Source organism: Mixophyes fleayi, chromosome 1 (assembly GCF_038048845.1).
Source record: "Mixophyes fleayi isolate aMixFle1 chromosome 1, aMixFle1.hap1, whole genome shotgun sequence".
NCBI lineage: Eukaryota > Metazoa > Chordata > Amphibia > Anura > Limnodynastidae > Mixophyes > Mixophyes fleayi.
The window spans coordinates 318,851,971-318,874,565 of record NC_134402.1 but is presented as its reverse complement, the minus strand read 5'-3'; the positions used below and the strand labels follow the sequence as shown (position 1 = coordinate 318,874,565).

The window sequence follows — 22,595 nt, the reverse complement described above, 5'->3', positions numbered from 1 at the left end:
TCTCGGTGAGATCGCAAGTCGTTTTCTCTGGATGAACTCACAATGGTCATCAAGTACTCTCTCAACTGGTGACAGGATCCGAGACTAAGAAATCAAAGAATGCCTCTTACAGAACCATAATGAATTGTGCTCTCAAGAAATTTCAGCTCCATAGGTTGGAGATCTCATCTGCTTACAGAAGTGATCCTGGGCACATTGCGAAAGCCATCTGCATGTTTTCTAAGACACAAACATCTCAGGATTTTTTCTGACAACAGAATAGTAATTGCTTTTGTAAACTGACAAGGAGGCATCCAGAGCAAGACAATGATGTCAGAATTGAAGGCATTGGCAGAGAACATTGTAAATTCTCTTTCTGCACTTCATATGGTAAGCAAAGACAATACCATAGTAGATTATTTCAGCAGCTCAGAGCACCAAGGTGGTTTGATTCTATTCCCCTCACAGGAACATCATAGCAGAAAGAGTGTGCCATAGAGCTTTTAGCTGGGGTAAGTATTCCTACCATTCCCTCTCATTGCTCGCATCCTTCAGGAAAGAAGGAGTGTGGAGGTCGTAGAGATCCTTCCATTTTGGCCCTGTCAGTCGTAGTTTGCAGCTCTTTGGAGAATGCTTCAAGAATAACTTTGGCCTCTTGATGCAGAGCAGATCTTTTGCACCAGAGACCAATTATCCATCCAAATCCAGGTGCCCTCTTTTTGATGGGGTGGAGATTGAGTGGTAACTTTTGAGACACTAGGGAATTTTTGATAATGTTATTGTTGTGTTTCTTTAAGCACCAAAAATACATTCTTACACTTTTTACTATAGAATCTAGAAAAGACTCATCCTGTGATGAAAACCCAAACTAGATGACCCCCACCCCCCTTCTTCTATTATTTTAGTTATTCTGTATTTTCTTAAATATTGTTTTGATAGAGGTCTTACTCCTTGTCGAACATTTTGTGGCACCTTTGTTGTCTTGGCCACTAAAATGTGATCCTTTTGACTCTTTAGAAGATGTCTCCCGTTAGTGGCTCACACTTAGAGGCATATACATCTGCCAGTCAAATTTTGAATTGGATAACTTATGTTGTAAGTGTTTTGTGAATCTAAACAGACCTATAAGAACTATAAACCGGCTTTGCTACCTACTTTTCGTATAAATTCAGAGATGACACTTCCATCTTTCTGTCCACAACCAACTAATGGTAAAGAAAATTGATTACATGTCAAGGTAATTTCTATTCACATTTCCATACTGAGAGAACTTAGAAATTCTCTTGCTTGTAGGTTCCCACAATGGGTATGTTCCATCCAAACCTACTTTTGCAACTAGGGAGTTAACTTATTTGTTATGGCTGCCATGTAATAATTCAAGAAAATTGAATTAACTGTTACCTATAATTCTATTGTTTTTCAATTTTTGCCACGTTTTAAATCACTTGCTATCCACTAAGAAGATGGTATTTTGTTATGTTTTTGTTTTTTAACTGCTGTTGAAATCAGAAGATTAGGCAATGAAGAAAAAAAAAAATATAATAATGTTGTCAGGAGCCGCGGCGGCCTCGGGCCGCGACTCACTTCCTGTTCCTAGTGAACGTCCCGGCCGTCTCCATGACGACCGGGGCGTCACTTCCGGTTCTCGGGCCTGACCGTTGCCAAGGCAACGGCTGGACGCCGAGTGTAACAAGCAGTGCGCCCCGGCAAGTATGGCAGCCGGGCGCATGCGCTAAGATAGCCTATGGGCTAATAATTGTCGGGGCATGGGCTGTGATGTGTTGCAGGGCTAATCCCTGATTGGCCAAAGTCTGTATATAAGGCTTAGCCTCCCTGCCGGTTATAGCGTCCATTCTGCCTGTCAGCTAACCTGCTCCTGTTAGTATTGGTGAAAACCTGTTTGGACTGATTACCTGTGTATGACCCCTTGCCTGGATTTGACCCTGCCTGTGTATCCTGTGACCCTGACCTTCTTGCCTGTATCTGGACCTTGCTACCGTGCTTGTGACCCTTGACCCTGGGTCGTGTATTGGATTCCCTGTCTGCTGCCGGCCCTTGACCCTTGCCTGGACTTCACTCCGCTTACCTGGGTTCCCCCTAGTCGGTACACACTTCACGACCCTCTGCTAGTCTGCGGCCAAGTCTGTTCCCACCACTAGGGGCTCCAGTGAACACCTGACTGGCAGAGCAGACTCCGGGTTGTGCTGTACCGGCTAGAGGGGTTCCTAACATTATAACCGGCCTATACGTTTCGGAGACGAAGTTGGTATGGAAGGAAGCGGAACCAAATCGTCTCCTCTTCAAGCTCTGGCGGGTCATGTTGAGACCCTCTACCAGATGATCCGGGAACTGTCCCAGCGGTTGTCCTCCCCAGACGAGGTCCCCCGGACTACACTGCTCAGTTCTGGTTCAGTTGATGAACCCAAGTTAAATTTGCCGGACCGGTTCTCCAGAAATAGAGCACTGTTCCGGAATTTTAAAGAAAGCTGCAAACTCTACTTTCGGCTGAAGCCTCGGTCTTCTGGTTCAGAACAGCAGCGAGTTGGAATTGTCATCTCCCTCCTGCAGGGTGACCCCCAGTCCTGGGCCTTCACCCTACCACAGTCGAGTCCTATCATGCAATCGTTGGAAGCTTTCTTTAATGCACTAGGCCTCCTTTACGATGATCCCAATCGAGTTGCCTCTGCTGAGGCTCATCTACGGGCCTTAAAGCAAGGCCTGCGCTCGGCAGAAGAATACTGCGCTGAATTCCGCAGATGGTCGCCTGACAGTGAGTGGAATGATCCAGCGTTACGCAGCCAGTTTTGCTTAGGACTGTCAGGGGAGATTAAGGATTCACTTGTGCAGTATCCTTCCCCCACCTCGTTGGAGAGCCTTATGCAACTCGCCATTAAAATTAACAGAAGGATTGAGGAGAGGAGGACAGAGAAAGAGGCGTCTTCTTGTTTGTCTGCAATTATTTCAGCCTTCACGGATGTTGAGAAGCCTACGCAGTCAGGGGCTTTTCACATCCCTCCGGAGGAAAGAGACAAGAGACGGTCACAAGGCCTATGTCTTTATTGTGGCAATAAGGGCCACTTTTCCTGTTCTTGTCCATACAAACCTGAAAAGGGAGCATGTCTGGGAAAAGTCCACTTGGGGTTGCAAATCGTTTCCCAAAAGAATGCTGTCCTGATTCCTGCACAAGTTACTTTCGGTGCCAGTTCCGTGGCCCTGTCTGCCTTCATTGCTAGTGGAGCGGCAGGCAACTTCCTCGACATCGGGTTTGCCCATTCTGCTGGGATTCCTATGGTGAAGCTTCGTTCTGCAGTTACAGTTTGTGGTCTAGATGGGAGTCCATTGCCTGGAGGTTAAATTGTTTGCGAGACTCCATCACTACAACTGAACATAGGAGCTCTTCATTCCGAGGCCATAACCCTCCTCCTTATCGACTGTCCATCAGTCCCGCTGATCCTGGGCCATCCGTGGCTTTCCTGTCACAATCCTGCTGTGGATTGGGAAAAAGGTGAAATTGTCCAGTGGAGCTCGTATTGTACACAGTCCTGCTTGACTGCCTCTGCGTGTAATCCAGTCTATTCCGGAGCAACTTCCCGCACAATATCATGAGTACTGGGATGTGTTCTCCAAAAAGGCTGCTGACACCTTACCGCCTCATCGAGACTTCGACTGTGCTATTGAGCTGATTCCTGGTTCCAAGTTACCTAAGGGGCGCTTATATTCTCTCTCTGGTCCCGAGACCAAGTCCATGCAAGCTTATATTGAGGAGAATCTTGAAAAGCGGTTCATCAGGCCATCTAAATCTCCTGTAGGTGCCGGATGCTTCTTTGTGTCAAAAAAAGATGGTGGACTGCGGCCCTGCATTGACTACCGGGGTCTCAATCAAATTACAGTCAAGAACACCTATCCGCTCCCTCTCATCTCGGTGTTATTTGATCAGTTAAGAGGTGCCACTGTCTTCACCAAAATCGATCTCCGTGGCGCATACAACCTCATCCGCATCAGAGAGGGAGATGAATGGAAGACTGCATTCAATACACACTCCGGCCACTACCAGTATCTGGTACTGCCGTTTGGCCTCAGTAATGCACCTGCTGTGTTTCAAGATCTGATTAACGAAGTGCTACGAGAGTTCCTTGATTGTTTCGTGGTCGTCTATTTAGACGACATTCTCATCTATTCCAAGTCATTAACTATACATCGGGGCCACGTCAAACAGGTCCTACAGAAATTGCGAGAACACCACCTTTATGCCAAACTAGAAAAATGCGAGTTTGAGGTGCAGAAGGTATCCTTCCTAGGCTACGTAATTTCTTCGGAAGGGTTCTCCATGGATCCAACCAAGGTCCAAGCTATCCTGGATTGGGTGCAACCAAATAATCTCAAAGCGGTGCAGAGGTTCCTGGGCTTCGCCAATTATTATAGAAGGTTCATTTGTGGCTTTGGTGATATTGTGGCTCCTATTGTCACCCTGACTCACAAAGGAATGGATTCCACTAATTGGTCGCCTCAAGCAATAGCTGCATTTGAAAGCCTGAAAAAAGCCTTTGTATCCGCTCAGGTCCTTAGACACCCAGATCCTAAAAAAAATTTGTTCTTGAGGTTGACGCCTCTGATGTCGGTGCTGGTGCTATATTGTCTCAGAAGGACTCTCATACTCACCGTCTGCACCCATGTGCCTACTTTTATCTTAAATTCTCTTTGTGACATGGGGAACCGAGAACTATTGGCAATTAAGTGGGCCTTTGAGGAGTGGCGTCATTGGCTGGAGGGTGCCACGCATCAGATTTCCGTTATTACGGATCATAAAAACCTACAATATATTCAGTCGGCCAAACGTCTGAACCTCAGACAGGCCCGTTGATCGCTATTTTTCACTCGATTCGATTTTTTAATCACCTACCGACCAGGTTCTAAGAATGTCCGAGCAGATGCTCTGTCTAGAAGCTTCCTGGCAAATCATGTTCCTATTATGAATCCGGAACCTATCATTCTCCCTTCCATAATCCACGCTGGGCTGACCCAAGACCTGAGCATTACACTCCAAAGGTTTCAAAGGATAGCCCCGGATAATACCCCGGACGGATGTTTATTTGTGCCGGTTCATTTAAGGAAGGCGGTTCTTGCAGAAGCTCACAATAGTAAGACTGCTGGACATCCTGGAATCCAGAAAACGTTGGAAATCTTATCCCGTACTGTATGGTGGCCATCGTTACCTACTGATGTCAGGAGTTATGTTCTCTCTTGTGAGGGTTGTGCCAGGAATAAAGTTCCCAGGAATCGTCCGGTAGGTCAATTGATTCCATTGCCCGTTCCTGCAAAACCCTGGACTCATTTGTCCATGGACTTTATCGTCGATCTGCCACTCTCTGCAGGACACAACACCATATGGGTTGTAGTAGATCGATTCAGCAAGATGTCTCACTTCATACCACTAACCAGTCTCCCTAGTGCTCAAAATCTGGCTGTCCTGTTCATCCAGCACATATTCCGCCTCCATGGACTTCCTGTTGACATTGTTTCTGATCGTGGGTCACAATTTATAGCACAATTTTGGAAATCCTTTTGTACCCTGCTTGGAATCAAGATTAGCCTGTCGTCTGCATACCACCCCCAGTCTAATGGACAGACTGAAAGGGTTAATCAGTCCTTGGTGCAGTTCTTACGATGCTACATTTCCGAATTTCACGACAACTGGTCGTCCTTATTGCCCTGGGCAGAATTCGCCTATAACAATTCATATCATTCATCTACGCAAATCTCGCCATTCTATTGCTTTGGTTTCCATCCCAGATCCAATTCCTTGTATTCCCTCAGATCCGCTGGTATTCCGGAGATTCGTTCCACAGCTGCTGACATCCAGGTCATTTGGAAAAAAGTGCAATTTGCTTTAAGACGGGCCTCATTTTCTGCGAAAAAATTTTCTGATCGCCACCGTACCACCTGCTCCCTTAAAGTGGGCCAGAAAGTGTGGCTTTCTACACGAAATATTAGGCTCAGACAGCCTTGCAGGAAATTGGGTCCTAAATTCATCGGTCCGTTTCTCGTTATTAAGCAGATCAATGCCGTGGCATTCAGGTTGAAAATTCCTGGGTCATTAAGGATACCAAACACATTTCATTGCTCTTTGCTTAAGCCTGTACTATACCCAAGTCAATCCCAGCTTCCAAGTCCACATGTACAGAATTGGAATAAGCCTCAAAAATACATAATTCAGAAGATTCTCGATTCTAAGAACGTGCAGGGCCAGGTGCACTTCCTGGTACAGTGGAGGAGTCGCGGCTTGGAGGAGCGGTCCTGGGTCCCCCGGAGAAAACTTAATGCTACAAAACTTTTAAGAGAATTTTTAAAAAAATTCCCTAAAAAACCTGGGTGTCGGGGTTCCTTAACCCCTCAAGGGGGGGCTACTGTCAGGAGCCGCGGCGGCCTCGGGCACCGCCGCGACTCACTTCCTGTTCCTAGTGAACGTCTCGGCCATCTCCATGACGAACGGGGCGTCACTTCCGGTTCTCGGGCCCGGCCGGACGCCGAGTGTAACAAGCGGTGCGCCCCAGCAAGTGAGGCAGCCGGGCGCATGCGCTAAGATAGCCTGTGGGCTAATTATTGTCGGGGCATGGGCTGTGATGTGTTGCAGGGCTAAGCCCTGATTGGCCAAAGTCTGTATATAAGGCGGGGAGGGCTTAGCCTCCCTGCCGGTTATAGCGTCCAGTCTGCCTGTCGGCTAACCTGCTCCTGTTAGTATTGGTGAAAACCTGTTTGGACTGATTACCTGTGTATGACCCCTTGCCTGGATTTGACCCTGCCTGTGTATCCTGTGACCCTGACCTTCTTGCCTGTATCTGGACCTTGCTACCGTGCTTGTGACCCTTGACCCTGGGTTGTGTATTGGATTCCCTGTCTGCTGCCGGCCCTTGACCCTTGCCTGGACTTCACTCCGCTTACCTGGGTTCCCCCTAGTCGGTACACACTTCACGAACCTCTGCTAGTCTGCGGCCAAGTCTGTCCCCACCACTAGGGGCTCCAGTGAACACCTGACTGGCAGAGCAGACTCCGGGTTGTGCTGTACCGGCTAGAGGGGTTCCTAACAATTCTACAATGTAAATCAACTATTTTATTCAAATAAACCTCAAAAGTACTATAGCTGTATAAACGCAGGAATTATTTCAACGTTTAATTTCAAATTCCTTTCTGTAATTGTATAGTCTGATAACCTGTGGCAAGAGGAGTTAATGTGCAGAGAGATATTGTTACTTCCTAAATTAACTACAAAAATACACTAGCCTCAGAAACTGCTAAAAGTGATACAAAAAGATCATTTATTTAGTACTTGAATAAATAGTAATTTTGGTATAAAACCAATACAAACTTTAAAAACAAACTGATTAAATATCACAGCTATATCATTAAGACAGAAATATTGAATAATATATTAGCAGCAGATAAAAGGACTAAAATATTCTTAGTACTTAATAAGCAAACGAAGCCTCGCTTAATAAATTTAAGAAACTGTCCGTGTGCAACTGCAATATGTCCCAATTAAATAAGTACTCAGACACAAAGGTCAAGTCCACTGTTTCTTCTATGTAAACAGACAAGAACAATCCTGATACATCATATCTTGGGGAGAGTGTGATGAATTCCTCTTCGGAACGCTATCAAACCTGTAGGTGTTTCTGATAATCTCGCTCCTTCCAAGCTAAATTAAGGATTTCAACTTCATCAGAAGCTATAAAAACAGTGGTAAAAGACAACGGCGCTCAGTGCATTAACACAGTCACGTGAATATATTGTGCTTATATATAAAAAGATTCACATACAGTAGGCCGCTTCACTTTATACATCAATTGCGGATGTGGCACCTAGATATATACAAAAAAGGAGCGCCAGACATAGTGTGATAACGTCAATTAACAACAAAGTGACCATATATTCCAAATTGGTCTCGTACCAAGGACAGAAGATAAAATCGCTTATCTGGATAATAGTATCCCTTGGAACTCCCACAAGTTTCTTCTCAAGTAACTTAGACCTTATCACACTATGCCTGGCGCTCCTTTTTTGTATTTATTCATCAGAAGCTAGTTAATATGTTAGATCAATTAGATCAATTAGTGAGCAGTTAGTCACAAGTGGGTTAGATAACAGGTTAAAAATAAAACTTCTCAGCATGTTGTAAGAAATGAAAAGTTTTTTGGGAAAGTGGTCAGCTTGCTTTCAGATGAAATATTTAAACCTTTCACTGTCTCCTGTAGTGTTGTGTGTATATACCCGCTTTCACTGTTGTTAGACTCCACTTCTGCTCTCATAATCGCGATCATGTGAGAAGCGTCAGAGCATGTTATGCCAATAGAGTCTTCAGATACTGCTGCAGGCTGAATTATTTTATTATGAGTTTTTATTGGTTTTATACTAAATGACTATTTAGTCGAGTACTAAAATTGTTTTCTTTTTCATATCCCGTTTTCTGATTGTGTTTTTATAATGACTTGTTCAAGCTCAGATGGGGATGGAAAATTAAAGACAATTCTTGAATTTTGAGCCACAAAATGTATAATACATTCTCCACTTCAATTTTAATAAATGTAGTCAACGTGGAAGATTTCATATTTCTAATGGATAGAATATCTACATACATCCTTGTCAGGCGCCATCCTGCTGTCTCTCCGGGACGGTCATCTGCACTTCCTCCCCGTGCGTCTGGTTGCCAGGCAGCCAGACGCGGAACTTCCGGCCGCCCGGCCCGACTATCTGTGCATGCGCGTTCCGTTGCTAGGGATACTACCTCCGGCGGCGGCTGATGACAGCACCGACGCCCCCTCTCCATCCATTGGCTGCCCAGCCTTTATAAGGCATATCCTGTCTGTCCTCTAGTGCCAGAGTATCGGGTCCATTTACCTGCCTCCAGCGTTCCATATATCCTGTATATGTCTTGACTATCCTGCCTGCCAGTGCCCTTTCTACCCAGACCGTTTGACCACTCTTCTGGATTTTCCTGTTGTACTGCATTGCCAGACTGTTACCAACCCGGCTTGTCTCACCATTCTTCTGGATACTCCTAATGCACCTTGGTTGCCAGCATTGTTACCGACCTGGCTTGTCTGACCATTCTTCTCACGTGCCTCACTATCCGACTTTGGGAGGGGCCGCGACCTGCGTGTCTCCTGCGGCAGAGTCCATACCTCCTTCTGGGGGTCTCTGGTGAATACCAGGGGCACGTTAGATTCCGCACCTTCATCAAAGAAGTGCCAACGCTAGCAGGTACGCAACATACAGTGTTGACAGTATACTCTGGCCATGACTACGGAGGGGTCTGGTGAACCATCTGCTCGAGACCTCCTTCACCTTTCCCAGCGGGTTGAACAACAAGAGGCGGCCCAGGCACACCTGCTTCAGTGTGTCCAAGGAATCGCCACCTGCTTTGATGCCTTACAAGGCTCCCTGCCTGCTACCCCAGCTATAACCTACTCAGCGTCAGCATCCTCCTGCGTGGTCACTGTCTCCATGGCCGCTTCCAGCCTGCACATTCGGACCTCAGAAAAGTTTGATGGAGATTCCAAATGATGCAGGGGTTTCCTGAACCAATGTGCCATACAGTTCGAGTGTAACCCCGGTGCATTTCCCTCCAAACGGACCAAAGTGGCTTTCATAATATCTTTCTTGAGCGGTCAAGCCCTTGCCTGGTCCTCTCCCCTATGGGAACAGAATGATTCCCTACTTAGTAATACGGTATCCTTCATTGAAGCCTTCAGGAGGGTCTTTGACGTCCCGGGGAGAGTAGCTTGTGCGGCTGCAAGTCTACTGAATCTTCGTCAAGGTAACCTGTCCGTGGGTCAATACGCGGTTCAGTTCCGGACCTTGGCGTCTGAATTTTAAAGTGGAACAACGAAGCACTGGTGGCAATATTTTGGCAAGGTCTGGTCGACTGAATTAAATCTGATTTCCAGGTACCTCCCTGCGGATCTCGATACCCTCGTCTCCCTCTGTATCAAGGTGGACCTGTGTTATCAAGAACGCACGCAGGAACGCTTTAATACTAGGCGGGTTGAGCCAGAGACATTTCAAGCAACGGGAAACCCTCCTAAACGGTGGCAGGGAGGCCGCTTTAGGAGAATCCACAGTTGCTCCCTACTCCAAAAACACTCCAGAACTCCTCATGGCTGTCACCCTGAGCTCCCTTAAAGGTCCCTTTTCCACCATGGCCTTTGTGGACTTCGGCTCCTATGGGAACTTCATTTCTGCAACTCTTGCTTCACGGCTCCAAATTCCTTTAATACCTTTGCCTCAACCGTTGTCATTAACGGCAGTAGATGGTGATCGTGTCGTCAACGATTCCATCTCCTACGTCACCTCTCCTGTCCGGTTGATGGTAGGAGCTCTTCATAGTGAGATGATTCAGTTCCTGGTTTTGCCTAAGTCCATTAACTCTCTCATCTTGGGACTACCCTGGCTCCGGATGCATTCACCACAAAAAGATTGGGACCATGCTCAGGTTACCGTATGGGGTTCAGAATGTCCTCATAGATGCATGTCCGGGGTTCCTTTCCCCAGATCTCAGGTCACAGCCCATTCCACATTAACAGACTCTATCCTTCCTGCTGCATATGCAGAGTTCCAGGATGTCTTTCGTAAGATTGAAGTGGAGATCCTGCCACCTCATCGTCCCTGGGATTGTTCCATTGTACTATCCCCTGGTCAACCCATTCCCAAGGGACGGACTTATCCATTATCCCATCTTGAGACATTGGCTATGTCCCAATATATTACTGAGAACCTGAAACGGGTTTATCTGCAAGTCTACTTCTCCTGATGGGGCAGGATTCTTCTTTGTTAATAAAAAAAGACTGTTCACTCTGCCCATGCATTGATTACCGTCCCCTTAACCGCATCGCCATCAAGAATCGCTATCCACTACCCCTTATCTCCGATCTCTTTGACAGAATTAGTGGGTCCCGATTTTTCACCAAACTCGACCTTCGAGGGGCTTACAACCTGAGTCGTATTAAGAAGGGTGATGAGTGGAAAACGGCCTTCAATACCAGGGATGGGCAATTTAAGTATCTGGTGATGCCCTTCGACCTCTGTAATCCTCCCACCATCTTCCAATCATTCGTCAACGACATCGTTCAGGACTTATACACCACCGTGGTTGTCTACTTGGATGACATATTGGTGTTTTCTAAAGATTTGATTTCCTATCGGGAACAAGTCAAAGAGGTCTTACTCAGATTACGTAAATACCATCTTTACTGCAAATTAGAGAAATGTGTCTTCGAAATGACTCAAGTACCTTTTCTTGGTTTTATCGTGTCTGGCCATGGACTACTAATGGATCCCACCAAGGTATCTACTATGCTTTGCAAACTTTTGTCGACAACATTCAAGACTTTTCCTCCATCAATGCTCCTATCACGGCATTAACCAGAAAATCCGTTAACCCCAAGATCTGGTCTCCGGAAACCATTACTGCCTTCGTTGCTCTAAAAAAGGCATTTTCCTTGCCTTCAGTCCTTTCTCAGCCAGATCAGGAACAACCGTTCTTCTTAGAAGTCGATACTTCTTCTGTGGGCATCGGAGCCGTGCTGTTCCAAAAATCTTCTTCCGGCACTCGCACTCTGTGGGTTTTTCTCCAGACTGTTCCTTCCTAGCGACAGCAACTATGGAATCGGGGATAAGGAGCTCCTTGCCGTCAAAGCCACACTCGAGGAATGGCGTCATTTACTGGAAGGTGCTCTATATCCCGTTACTGTATTCACGGATCATCGGAATCTGGTGTTTATCCGAGAGGCTCGTTGCCTTAACCCCCGGAAAGCCTGCTGTGAGCCCTTCTTTGCTCTGTTCAACATGACTCTTACATTCTGTCCTGGTGCCAAGAACGGGCGAACGGACGCCTTATCTCGCTCCCTTGACGACTCGGATTGCCTAACCCCGTTGGTGGCTCAGTGTATCATCGACCCCCTCTAATATCGTGGCGCTCACCAGAACCGACACTTCAACTCCTCCACCCGGACGATCCTTCGTGGAACCCCATCTACGGCTCAAAACCTTTACATTGGGCTCATTCCTCCCGCATTGCCGGCCATGCCGGGGTAAAGACCACAGCATTACTTTGTCGCTGCTTCTGGTGGCCTACTGTGCGCACAGACATATGTAAGTTTATCGCAGCTTGCACTACCTGTGCCCAACACAAGACCTCCAGGAGAGCTCACGCTGGACAACTTCGTCCAGTTCCATCCCCAACGCCCCCTGGGAGAGCGTTGCCATGGACTTTATTACCAATCTTCCCTCCAGTGCCGGGTTCAACAACATCTGGGTTGTCATCGATCGGTTTTCCAAGATGACCCACTTCGTCCCCCCTCACCGGTTTGCCTACTGCCAGTCGCTTAGCTGACATTTTTATCAAGGAGATTTTTAAGTTACATGGCTGTCCCAAGGAGATCATCTCTAACCGAGGGGTCCAGTTTACCTCCAGATTGTGGAGAACCTTCTGTGAAACCCTGGGTACAGATCTAAAATTCTCCTCGTATCATCCCCAGACCAACGGCCAGACCAAGCGAGACAATCAGGTCCTAGAGACCTTCCAACGGTGCTTTACTTCCGACACCCAAAGTAAATGGTCTCAATTCCTTCCCTGGGCAGAGTTTTCTCACAACCAGCATGTCCATGAATCCACAGGGTTCTCCCCATTCTTTATCTTATTTGGAGCACACCCTACCTTTCCGGATCCGGCGGTGGATGCTCTCTGTCAGGAATTTGCTCTCATTTGGGCCAGACCCAAGGCAGCTCTAGGGAAAGCCACCCAGCATCACAAAACCTTTGCAGATCGTCATCTGAGACCTACTCCTCCTAAAGGTAAGTCCACCAAGGTCTTAAAACTGAAGGTCCCCTATACCATCTTGCAAGTCCTCAACCATGTTTGCTTCAAATTAAAACTACCTTCTTCGCTTAGATGCCACAATACATTCCACGTATCGTTACTACGTCCTCTAGTGCTCAACAAATTCTTTCAACCTCCCTCCCGACCTCCTCCGGTCCAATCTGAGATCAGCCAGATTCTGGACTCTCATGTTCTTTTTTGGCCGGCAGCAATTCCTCGTCCATTGGAAAGGATTCGGTCTAGAAGAGAGGTCCTGGGTGGACAAACAAGATCTTTATGCCCCCCTTCTACTTAAAAGATTTCTTCAACAGGGAGGAAGAAGAGGAGGGTATACTGTCAGGCGCCGTCCCGCTGTCTTTCCGGGACGGTCGCCTGCACTTCCTCCCCGTGCGTTTGGTTGCCAGGCAACCAGGCGCGGAACTTCCGGCCGCCCGGTCATATGTGTGTCCCGTTGCTAGGCAACGGACTGCTACTCATAACCTGCGGCGGCTGATGACAGTGCCGCCGCCCCCTCTCCATCCATTGACTGCCCAGCCTTTATAAGGCATAGCCTGTCTGTCCTCTAGTGCCAGAGTATCAGGTCCATTTACCTGCCTCCACTGTTCCTGTATATTTGCCTTGTCTTGACTATCCTGCCTGCCAGTGCCCTTTCTACCCAGACAGTTTGACCAATCTTTTGGATTTCCCTGTTGTAACGCATTGCCAGACTGTTACTGACCCGGCTTGTCTCGCCATTCTTCTCATGTGCCTCACTATCCGACTTGGGGAAGGACCGCGACCTGCGTGTCTCCTGCGGTCCATACCTCCTTGCGGGGGTTCCTGGTGAAGACCAGTGGCACGTTAGATTCCGCAACTTCCTCCACGTAGTGCCAACGCTACCAGGTACGCAACATACAGTTGTGACAATCCGCATACGATAAGGCAATCCTCTTTTCTCTTTCTTTTTTTTTTTTTTTTTTAAAGCACGTGTAAATTTAAGTTTAATGGTCGCCAAATGTAAATACATAAAACAATATGATGGAATATATATGGGCTCACTATTCCATTTTCCAGCCTGTTTTTTGTGTAAATAAAATAAAACTAGTTTGGTTGCATGCTTTTGAAGATGACCTTGTATATTATTTTCAATTGATGCTTTTTTTCTGATTCATCATCAAAAAGACCAGTGTTATTTGGAAGTTGTGAAAGTTGTTATGACTGTTCCAAGTAATGTTTCTTTTACTGAATATAAGATAAACTCCAAAGGACCGGCTCTAGGAAGAATAATAACAATACATATGAAAAGAATCCTGGGCACAGTATCTACCATTAGTTATCTTCCTTGGTGAAAGGCAATAACTTAAAATCTTTACAGCGAGAGTTAAACAAGTGCATTCAGTTTCACATATAACTGCTAATCCAAAAAAATGAAGTAATGTAATATAAATTACCACAAACAATAACTTCAGTGTGAAATAATTCCTAATTTCTAAATCCCTGAAAATAGCTTTTTTTTTTTTTGGCCCCCCCCCATAATATATATTCTCCATAAGAACATCTTGAATACAACAGTAAAAGTGGAGTGGATGGTACCTCCATGCATTTTTAGACTACTTGAATGTGATGGTTTCCTTAAATTGTTACTACTGTTACTCACAATGGGTCTGATTCAAGTCCGACCATTATGTTTTTAAAAAAAAAAAAAAAGGCACAGAATTTGAGTGTAGTTCCAACCATATTAAAATCTCAAGACACTTTTTGATTTAAATCTGAGTGAAAGTACTTACTGTCTAAACAGTACTTGCCGTACATGGACACACAAAACAGACTGCAGTATCCATACATGCGTATGTACAAAAAAAAAAGTCACATCAGAATGCATAAAAGCTTTGCAACAACCCTTAACAATGTAATTATAGAAATATTTATATTAAAATTGTAATTTTTACTTTTTTTTGTTATTACATTAAATAGATAAAGTTGCTTGCAATTTGTACTGTACATGTATCCTTTTTATATCCTATCTTGCTTGCATTTGCATGTTCTGTGCTAGTTGGTGGCATCCATAAGTGTACTTTTTAAATCAAACACTATGTTGTATCAGGTATCACTATTGGTCGGCATTTACACTTGACCTGTAGTCGGTAGAAATGGTTTAGCTAGTACTTGTTGAAACCTAGGACTTGAAATGGTCGCATCTGAATGCCCTTACTGTACATTACCTATGATGGTCCGCCCCTTCTCTCCTCTGCTCCGCCTCTCAAGTCGTAGACAGTAGTAAGTGTCATTTCTCTTCGGACATGAATTACAAGTCCATTTTTGAGCATGTGCAGAGCTATTTCATGCAAGATATGCAACGCAAATGGATGTGTGTCCTAACATTGTTCAGGCCCATATAAATTTCAGTGTATAAAACAATAATAAAGACATTCTAATGTAGCTGAACTTTCCACATATATTTTTTTTGTGTCTGACGTCAAGTTGAGCAAAAAGCTTGCTTGAGTGTGGAAATTTTTTTTTTTCAGACAGGGTTCTTTATTTCACATTGTACGATCATTTAACATGTAGATGTATGTGGTTTTTGTTTGTTTTGTTTAATAAGTAATTTTTGTAAGGTCATGTTTCTGTTTTGTTTCTTTTTTTTATGTTTTTATTTCTTCATTTTTACGCAATTTTTTTTTTTTTTTTAAATAGCACAACGCATGAGTTCCTGTTTGGGGCTTTGGCTGAATTAGTTGATAATGCAAGGTATGTAATGTTTGTCAGTTATTGCTAGAGTGTTACAGTGTTTAAGGACTATGAATTCTTGGTTTTGTGTAGCTATAATTTTAGCTTTAAAATAGCATAGTTAATAACACTAACATTCTCAGATTGTTCTTGCAGTATTATTTCCCTCCCAAATAATTGAGGAGTGGTTATGTAGATACAGATTCCAGATATGTTTGCTTACTGAGAAATGGATTTTTTGCTAACATATGTAATTTTTTATCCGGCATTTCATTTTACTGTCAGTGATATTTCACATTAATCCAAGCATGTTGGGACAATAAAAAAATCAGTTGGATAACACTGATAGGAATAGTATTTCCAAAATTGGAGCTGAGCCCTATATTTGTTATTTTTGCGATGAGCTCAAATCCATTTTATTGTGTGGTTTTTTGTTTTTTTTTAGATTGCATATTTTTCATGGTAGGAATGTCTATATATTTGATTACTAGAATACTTATTGGTGAATGTATTTCATTTTTGTAGAGACGCTGATGCTACAAGAATTGATATTTTTGCAGGTATGTTTGGGTAAAACAAAGCTGTCTTGTTGATATTTAAGTATAGATTATTTTTATGATGCCATTATATTTAGTTGAGTAATTGCAATTTAACTTTTTAGACCACTGATAAAACAATGTGTTGAAAAGGCATATTTATCACATGTGTGCTTGGTTGGGTATGTCTTGATTATGCAATCCTTTTTCCTGTAAAAATCATTTTGCCTAATTTTGTGGAATTTTGGGTCAAACTGTTAATGTACATGGGGAAAAAGTAAAAAGATCACTACAAAGTCATGCCTCTTATTACTTTAGAAACATCCTTTCATTATGTATAACGTTTCCTGTTTTTCTCTTAAAATGCAGGTTGGTCAAGCCTCATTTTATGTCTTTAAATTAATTGTAGTGAATGTTGGGGCTATCCATGCATGTAAATGGTTTTATTGCATAACTTTTGTACAACTGTGCCTGAAAATGTAGTTTCCCATATAAAGCCCACCTGGAAGGTATAAAAGGCATATCGTGGAAAAGTATAGGCTGATTAAATACTTTTGGACAAAAATGCTCTAGTCCACTGCCCACATTAACCAGAAAATCTTGTTATGTGTGTATTTCAAGGTGCACAAGTGTGCCTAACCTACAATCAACACAGAACTTCTTGATCTGTTCAATTCCCACCCATCAGAAGTTACACATTTTTGCAACCAATACATTTGCGAAATACAAAAACCGTGCATGTTACAAAATTACATTTGGACTGCAGGCCTGAAACTGTATTGAGTGGTTTTAATGCTGAAATATCAGGGTATTTTATTCCTGTGGGGGGAATGAAAGCCGTCCTTATTACAGCTAATTGTTTTGCTGCATTTCTAAACTTATTATATGCAGACTAACTTTTTTTCTTTTTAATGTATCACCTGCAGTGCCAAGAGAGGATTTGAGAGGTGGTTTTATGCTTTGCTTTCTTGATGATGGTGCAGGAATGGATCCAAGTGAGTAATACAAAACATTTCCTTTTGTTTTAGAATTTTTTTCGATGGGTGATGTATTGTGGAATTATTCAAAAGCATTTGAGATTTTAAGATGGCTTTAGATTTCAGTCATGGGAACACATGAGAAATAAAATAACATGTCTGCAACTTACAATTTGCCCTGAAATCCATAGAATAGTTGGTATATTGTAAAATTATTTGAATACTTTTATGTCTAGCAGTGCACTTAAGGGACATAATCCTGTTATGTTTTGTCATGTTACTTTGTTTTAATAGGTGAAGCTGCAAGCGTTATCCAGTTTGGTCGTTCTGCTAAAAGAACTCCTGAGTCTATTCAAATTGGGCAGTATGGTAATGGTTTGAAATCGTAAGTGCCTGGATCGAATTGCTGTTTGCTAATGGTGTTCTATTAAACAAAAAATCAATGTACTAACTTAAAATTCTTCCCTGTATTTTAATAGGTAATGTACTAAAGCAACATTTATGCTGCACCATTGCGTGTCTTAAAAACCAATGGTAATTCCAGTACGTGAAATTATATTTTTTGGAATACCTGCCAGTTCTCACAGGGATGCTTACATTGTTATCTCTTTTCTGAGGTGACCATATGAGTCTACCACTGACAATATGGAGACAGTACATTAAAAAAAAAGCAGCATAGCCCTTGGAGGACTACGTTTCCCAATAGGGCATTGCACTACTATGTAATAGCCCTCTTCCGGGTATACCCCTTTCGTACAGCACTGCCTTTGTGCTTTCTCTAAACGCCTTAAGGAGGTCAGCCATTTTAAGATGACAGACTATTAGTTTGCACAATGTAATTTTGTGTAGGAGATGGTTTGTTTAAAATGTTTTTACTTGGTACAGCTAACCAAATATGGATATAACATGTTAATGATGTTCATATAAATTATAAACTTTTGAAAACCACTTTTTTATTTCTTCTCTCCCTCCAATTGTTTCCATGCTTTGCTCCATTGTCCACTCACCAGTGGTTCTATGAGAATTGGAAAAGATTTCATCCTTTTCACCAAGAAAGAAGATTCAATGACATGTCTCTTTATGTCACGTACATTTCATGAAGAAGAAGGAATCGATGAGGTTAGTAAACTTTACTGCTCTATGATTTAGACCAAAAATGCTTGCCAATCTTTTTTGTTTTTCACTTTTTAGCAATTTTAAGGGAAAGACTGATTTGTTCTTATTAATTAATAGAAGGACTTCCATTACATTGTGGTTATAAACACTGGGGAATTTGAAGCATTAACAAATTTGCTGCATATTAATGCACTTTCTATTTGCTCATGTGTAACGTATATTTAACTGTAAGAGTTCTATAAACCATCTATTCTACTCTGAAGGAGTGCCCATTTCTTTTTCATCCTATCTGGGGGACACTGCTACCATGTGGTTGTGTGAGGGGAGTGCAGTTTGGCACTTAACTAGTTAACTTGTTAATGTATCATGTTGACAAACCCCTCCCCTCTGCAACCCCTCTGTAGCCTCTTCAGTTTTAGTTGAGTGCACAAGCGAATTGGGCTTACTTATGCAAGGTGGCTATTTCTTATACTTATAACTATTTTATTTAACTATTTTTATTTTTTATTTATTTTTATTCCTTACATGAGTGTGCTCTGTCCTATACAGAGCAAACTAGTTCTGTGAAAGGGGGCAGCTGTCAGACAGTGAGAGCCGGACGGCTCTCAGAATTTTGTTTCATCATCCCTTTCTCAGTGTGATAGATGGCTTATAAGTCGCTGTCACACTGATCTCTACCCAATTACCGGCGCTACCTCGAGTGGTAGAGAGCGCCAGTAATTGGCGTCGGAGGCTGCCATTATGGAAGATACCAAGTCCCCTCCTCAGAAAAAGGAGGGGGGGAACTTGGTTAACGATTACAGCAGCCACAACAGTGACCAGAGCAATAAAGAATTTAGCAATTACTGCCTATTGAAGCAGCAGTAAATCTCCTGTGCCGGCATTATAAAAAAAAAAGGGGCAGACAGCAGAGGTGCAGGACGGAGAGAGCCAAGTAATAGAGCTCCCCTGCCTGCAGAGGCATTTTGGACTCCCCTAAAGGTGCCAAAAGCATCTTGCTGGGAAAGACAGCAGCTACTTCTGAGAAAACACACAGAGCTGCTGACAGACCTCTCCTGCTCCAGACATCTTAGCCTTATGGAAGGCTAAGTACCACTAAAATCTTTTTCTATACTGACTATAATTAGATAGGGGTGTATTAGAAAAACTTGTTTCATGCAAATTGATTAATAGATAGAATACTACTTGCATAGATATTTTTTTGTGTCCCACACAGCTTTAACAAGGATACTATCTTTTGACTTCTGTCATAGATTAGTTAGTATCTTCTGTCTATTTCTTGTGTGATTGCCTGTATTACATTTTATTACTATGACACTGTTACTTATAAAATGTCTGACAAGGGTAAAGGACCTCGGTCAAAGTATTATATTTGCTTCAAGTGTAAAGTTAAATTACCCATTGAACAACAGGGGACGCTTTGTACTGACTGCAGTGGGGTTCCCATAGTAGCGTAGGCACAGACTAACGCATCACCAATAATGGGGACACCAGCATGGGCTGCTGCTGTGACGCAAGGGATTTCCACATTGGTACAACTGCTTTCTAAACCGGCAGAGATTCCGGCGGTTGCTGCGTTACTCCCTTCAACCTCTGGAACATTAGAACCCCTTAATTCAGGTAGGACCCACGTGGATCACAGATTCCGTTGTCTCAGGACAGGCGGAGGATCTATCCGTACTCTCCTCCCAAGCTCCTCTTACTGGAGAACTGGCTTTGTCTACATCATTGGTCAGGAGCCTAGATCGGTTAAACCACTTCTTGGAGGCGCCCAAGAAAAAGCGACACAGGTCCGCTAACCCCCTTTTGTCCCTCTCTGATTTGGAGAGATCTTCAGAAGAGGAGGGCGAGGTTTTAGAGGATTCTGATTCCACACAGGTTACGGACCCAGAGGAATCTTCCAGATATAAGGGGATTGATGACCTAGTGGTAGCAGTGCGGCAGACACTTGGACTGCTAGACTTAGAGGAGACTAGAACTACAGATCGGAGTCTCTTTAAAAAGGTCAGGAGACAGGTGATCCGTTTTCCTCCATCAGTGGAGTTGAAAGAGATCGCAGAAGCATCCTGGAAGCAACCTGATCGCAGGTTTGTTATTCCACAAAGGTACTTTGCTCTATACCCATTGCAGGAGGATGATCTAAACCGTTGGGAACAGGTCCCAAGGGTTGATATGCCAGTGGCACGCTTAGTTCGCCAGACCACACTCCCTGTTTCAGGGACAGCCCCTGAAGGATACCACTGAGCGTAAAGTAGAGGCTTTCTTAAAGTCCATCTACATTGCAACAGGCACTTCATTTAGACCCGTGTTTTCATCAGCATGGGTTGCCAGCGCTATGGACACATGGGCTGACCAGTTGGCAACAAGTCTGCAGCATTCAGACTTGCTTCCCCTGGTCCTTCACCTCAAGGAGGCTTCAGGAAACGTATATGAAGCTGCCCAGAATGAAGCTTCCATCTCCTCCTCTGTTTCCGCAACGGCAGTTACAGCCAGGAGGACCCTATTGCTGAAGTCCTGGGATGCAGACACAGAATCAAAGAAATCTTTGGAGTCTCTCTCTTATTCAGGTGGAGTACTATTTGGGCCTGAATTGGACAGCATAATTTGCCATTGAAATCCAGTTGGACAACACCATTACTATGACATATATAAATTGAGGGGTACCAGGAGTTCATTGGTGATGAAGGAAACTGCCAAGATATTGCGATGGGTGTAAAATTACGTCTTTGCCATCTTAGTGGCATTTATCCCAGTAGTGGACATTTTGGAGTCTGACTTCTTGAGCTGGCATACCATTATTCCCAGAGAATGTTCCCTCTATCCAGTGGTTTTTCAACTAGTTTGCGGAGTGGTGGGGTCAATTGTAAGTGGACATGATGGCCTCTCGGCTGAACCACAAAGTAGTTTGGTGCTGTGCAAAAACCAGGAGATTCCAACTAGTATATCTTTTCCTCCCAATCCCAATGCATTCTCATGTTCTAAAGAAAGGCAAGAGAGAGGGTGTCCCAGTAATTCTGGTAGCACAAAACAGAGGCGATGATGGTATACCAACATTCCAAGCAGGTCAATTGAACCACCAAGTAGGCTGCCTCAAAATTCTTCAGTCAATTGCCATTTAACAACGAAGACTTGTCTCGGCTGGCTTTAAAGGCATACCTGTTGATGTCATGATTCTTCAAGCTAAGGGGCTTTCAAAAAGGTAATTCATACAATGATCAGGAACAGGAAACCAGCCTCCTTGAAAAATTACCATAGTGTGAAAAACATACATAGGCCTGTGTGAAAGAGAGTTCACACTTCATCTTTCAACTTGGCACACCTCTGGTCACTCTTACAGGATGGCCTAGACAGTGACTGAGTTTGGCCAGTTTTCACCGTATCTGTCAGAGAAAACTGGCTACTATTCCTGAGTCTAGACCTTTCATCATGGGGTTTTTCTCATCCAGCTGGATTGTTCCACTTGTATTTTTGGTAAGAACCAAAACTTGATCCTTTCATTGCTACTGGAGCTGCCATTCAAGCATCTAGGGGTAAAGGTATGAAGCTAAGAGTTTTCCGGCGGGTTTGAAAAGTGGAGATGTTGACTATAGCAACCAATCAGATTCTAGCTTTCATTTTGTAGAATGTATTAAATAAATTATAGCTGGAATCTGATTGGTCTTTCAAACACACCAGAAAACTCTCAGCTTGATACATTGACCCCCTAGACTCTTAAATTCCTTTTTACTGGCTATTTCTGAATTGGGTGTCCTAGCTTATCCTCTGTAGCCTTCTGATGAAACTGCCTACTTCCAGGCAAAATATTTCAACTTGTATTAACAAGTCCGTGGATGATATTCATTACACCCTGGCTGTGCACATTTCAAATGCACTACTAATGGTAGGATAATTTGCAACCAAGTGACAAATAATATACAAGAGGATTTTTTACTCACCGGAAAATCCATTTATCTTAGTTTATTAGGGGACACTGCAACAATGGGTTATAGTAGGTTGTCCTGAAGTAAGGGGCACGTCAATCTGAAAATGGCGAGAGGACAGCTCCAGCCCTATTATGCTTCTTTCATCCTCATTTTTTTTTTTAATAGCTAAGCTCAGATGAGAGGGGCTAACGAGGTAACACTGTTAGTGTTAAGTCTCTTCCATTGTTTTGTACCTGGCTGCAGTACCTCTTTGCCACCAGAGCTGCTGCTGTTCTACCATTGAACGTTTTTCCTCACTGGCAGGAGTTAATCTTCTGTTAATTATCTGCACCTGCCTCACTGATTATTTATTTAGGTACTTGTACATATCTGTTTTTCTTGGAAACAACTTTTGTTTTGATTCACATATTATGTCAACTTCCTACTCTTTGTTATTCACCTGGAAAAATGTAATAAAATGTTTATTAAAAAAAAAAAGTTCAGTAAC

At 43.5% G+C, this 22,595-nt stretch overlaps 1 protein-coding gene across 2 annotated transcripts in view; it reads left to right on the top strand.

Annotated features, from left to right (window-relative positions):
* The window catches only part of MORC2 (MORC family CW-type zinc finger 2), a 121,543-nt gene that overhangs the window by 4,522 nt on the left and 94,426 nt on the right, over nucleotides 1-22,595 (top strand). For both annotated transcript variants that reach the window (XM_075212944.1, XM_075212937.1), the window contains exons 3-7: nucleotides 15,524-15,577; nucleotides 16,082-16,116; nucleotides 17,019-17,087; nucleotides 17,364-17,454; nucleotides 18,080-18,188. In XM_075212944.1, coding sequence (XP_075069045.1) covers nucleotides 15,524-15,577; nucleotides 16,082-16,116; nucleotides 17,019-17,087; nucleotides 17,364-17,454; nucleotides 18,080-18,188 — 358 coding nt within the window. The remainder of the gene's footprint in view (nucleotides 1-15,523; nucleotides 15,578-16,081; nucleotides 16,117-17,018; nucleotides 17,088-17,363; nucleotides 17,455-18,079; nucleotides 18,189-22,595) is intronic.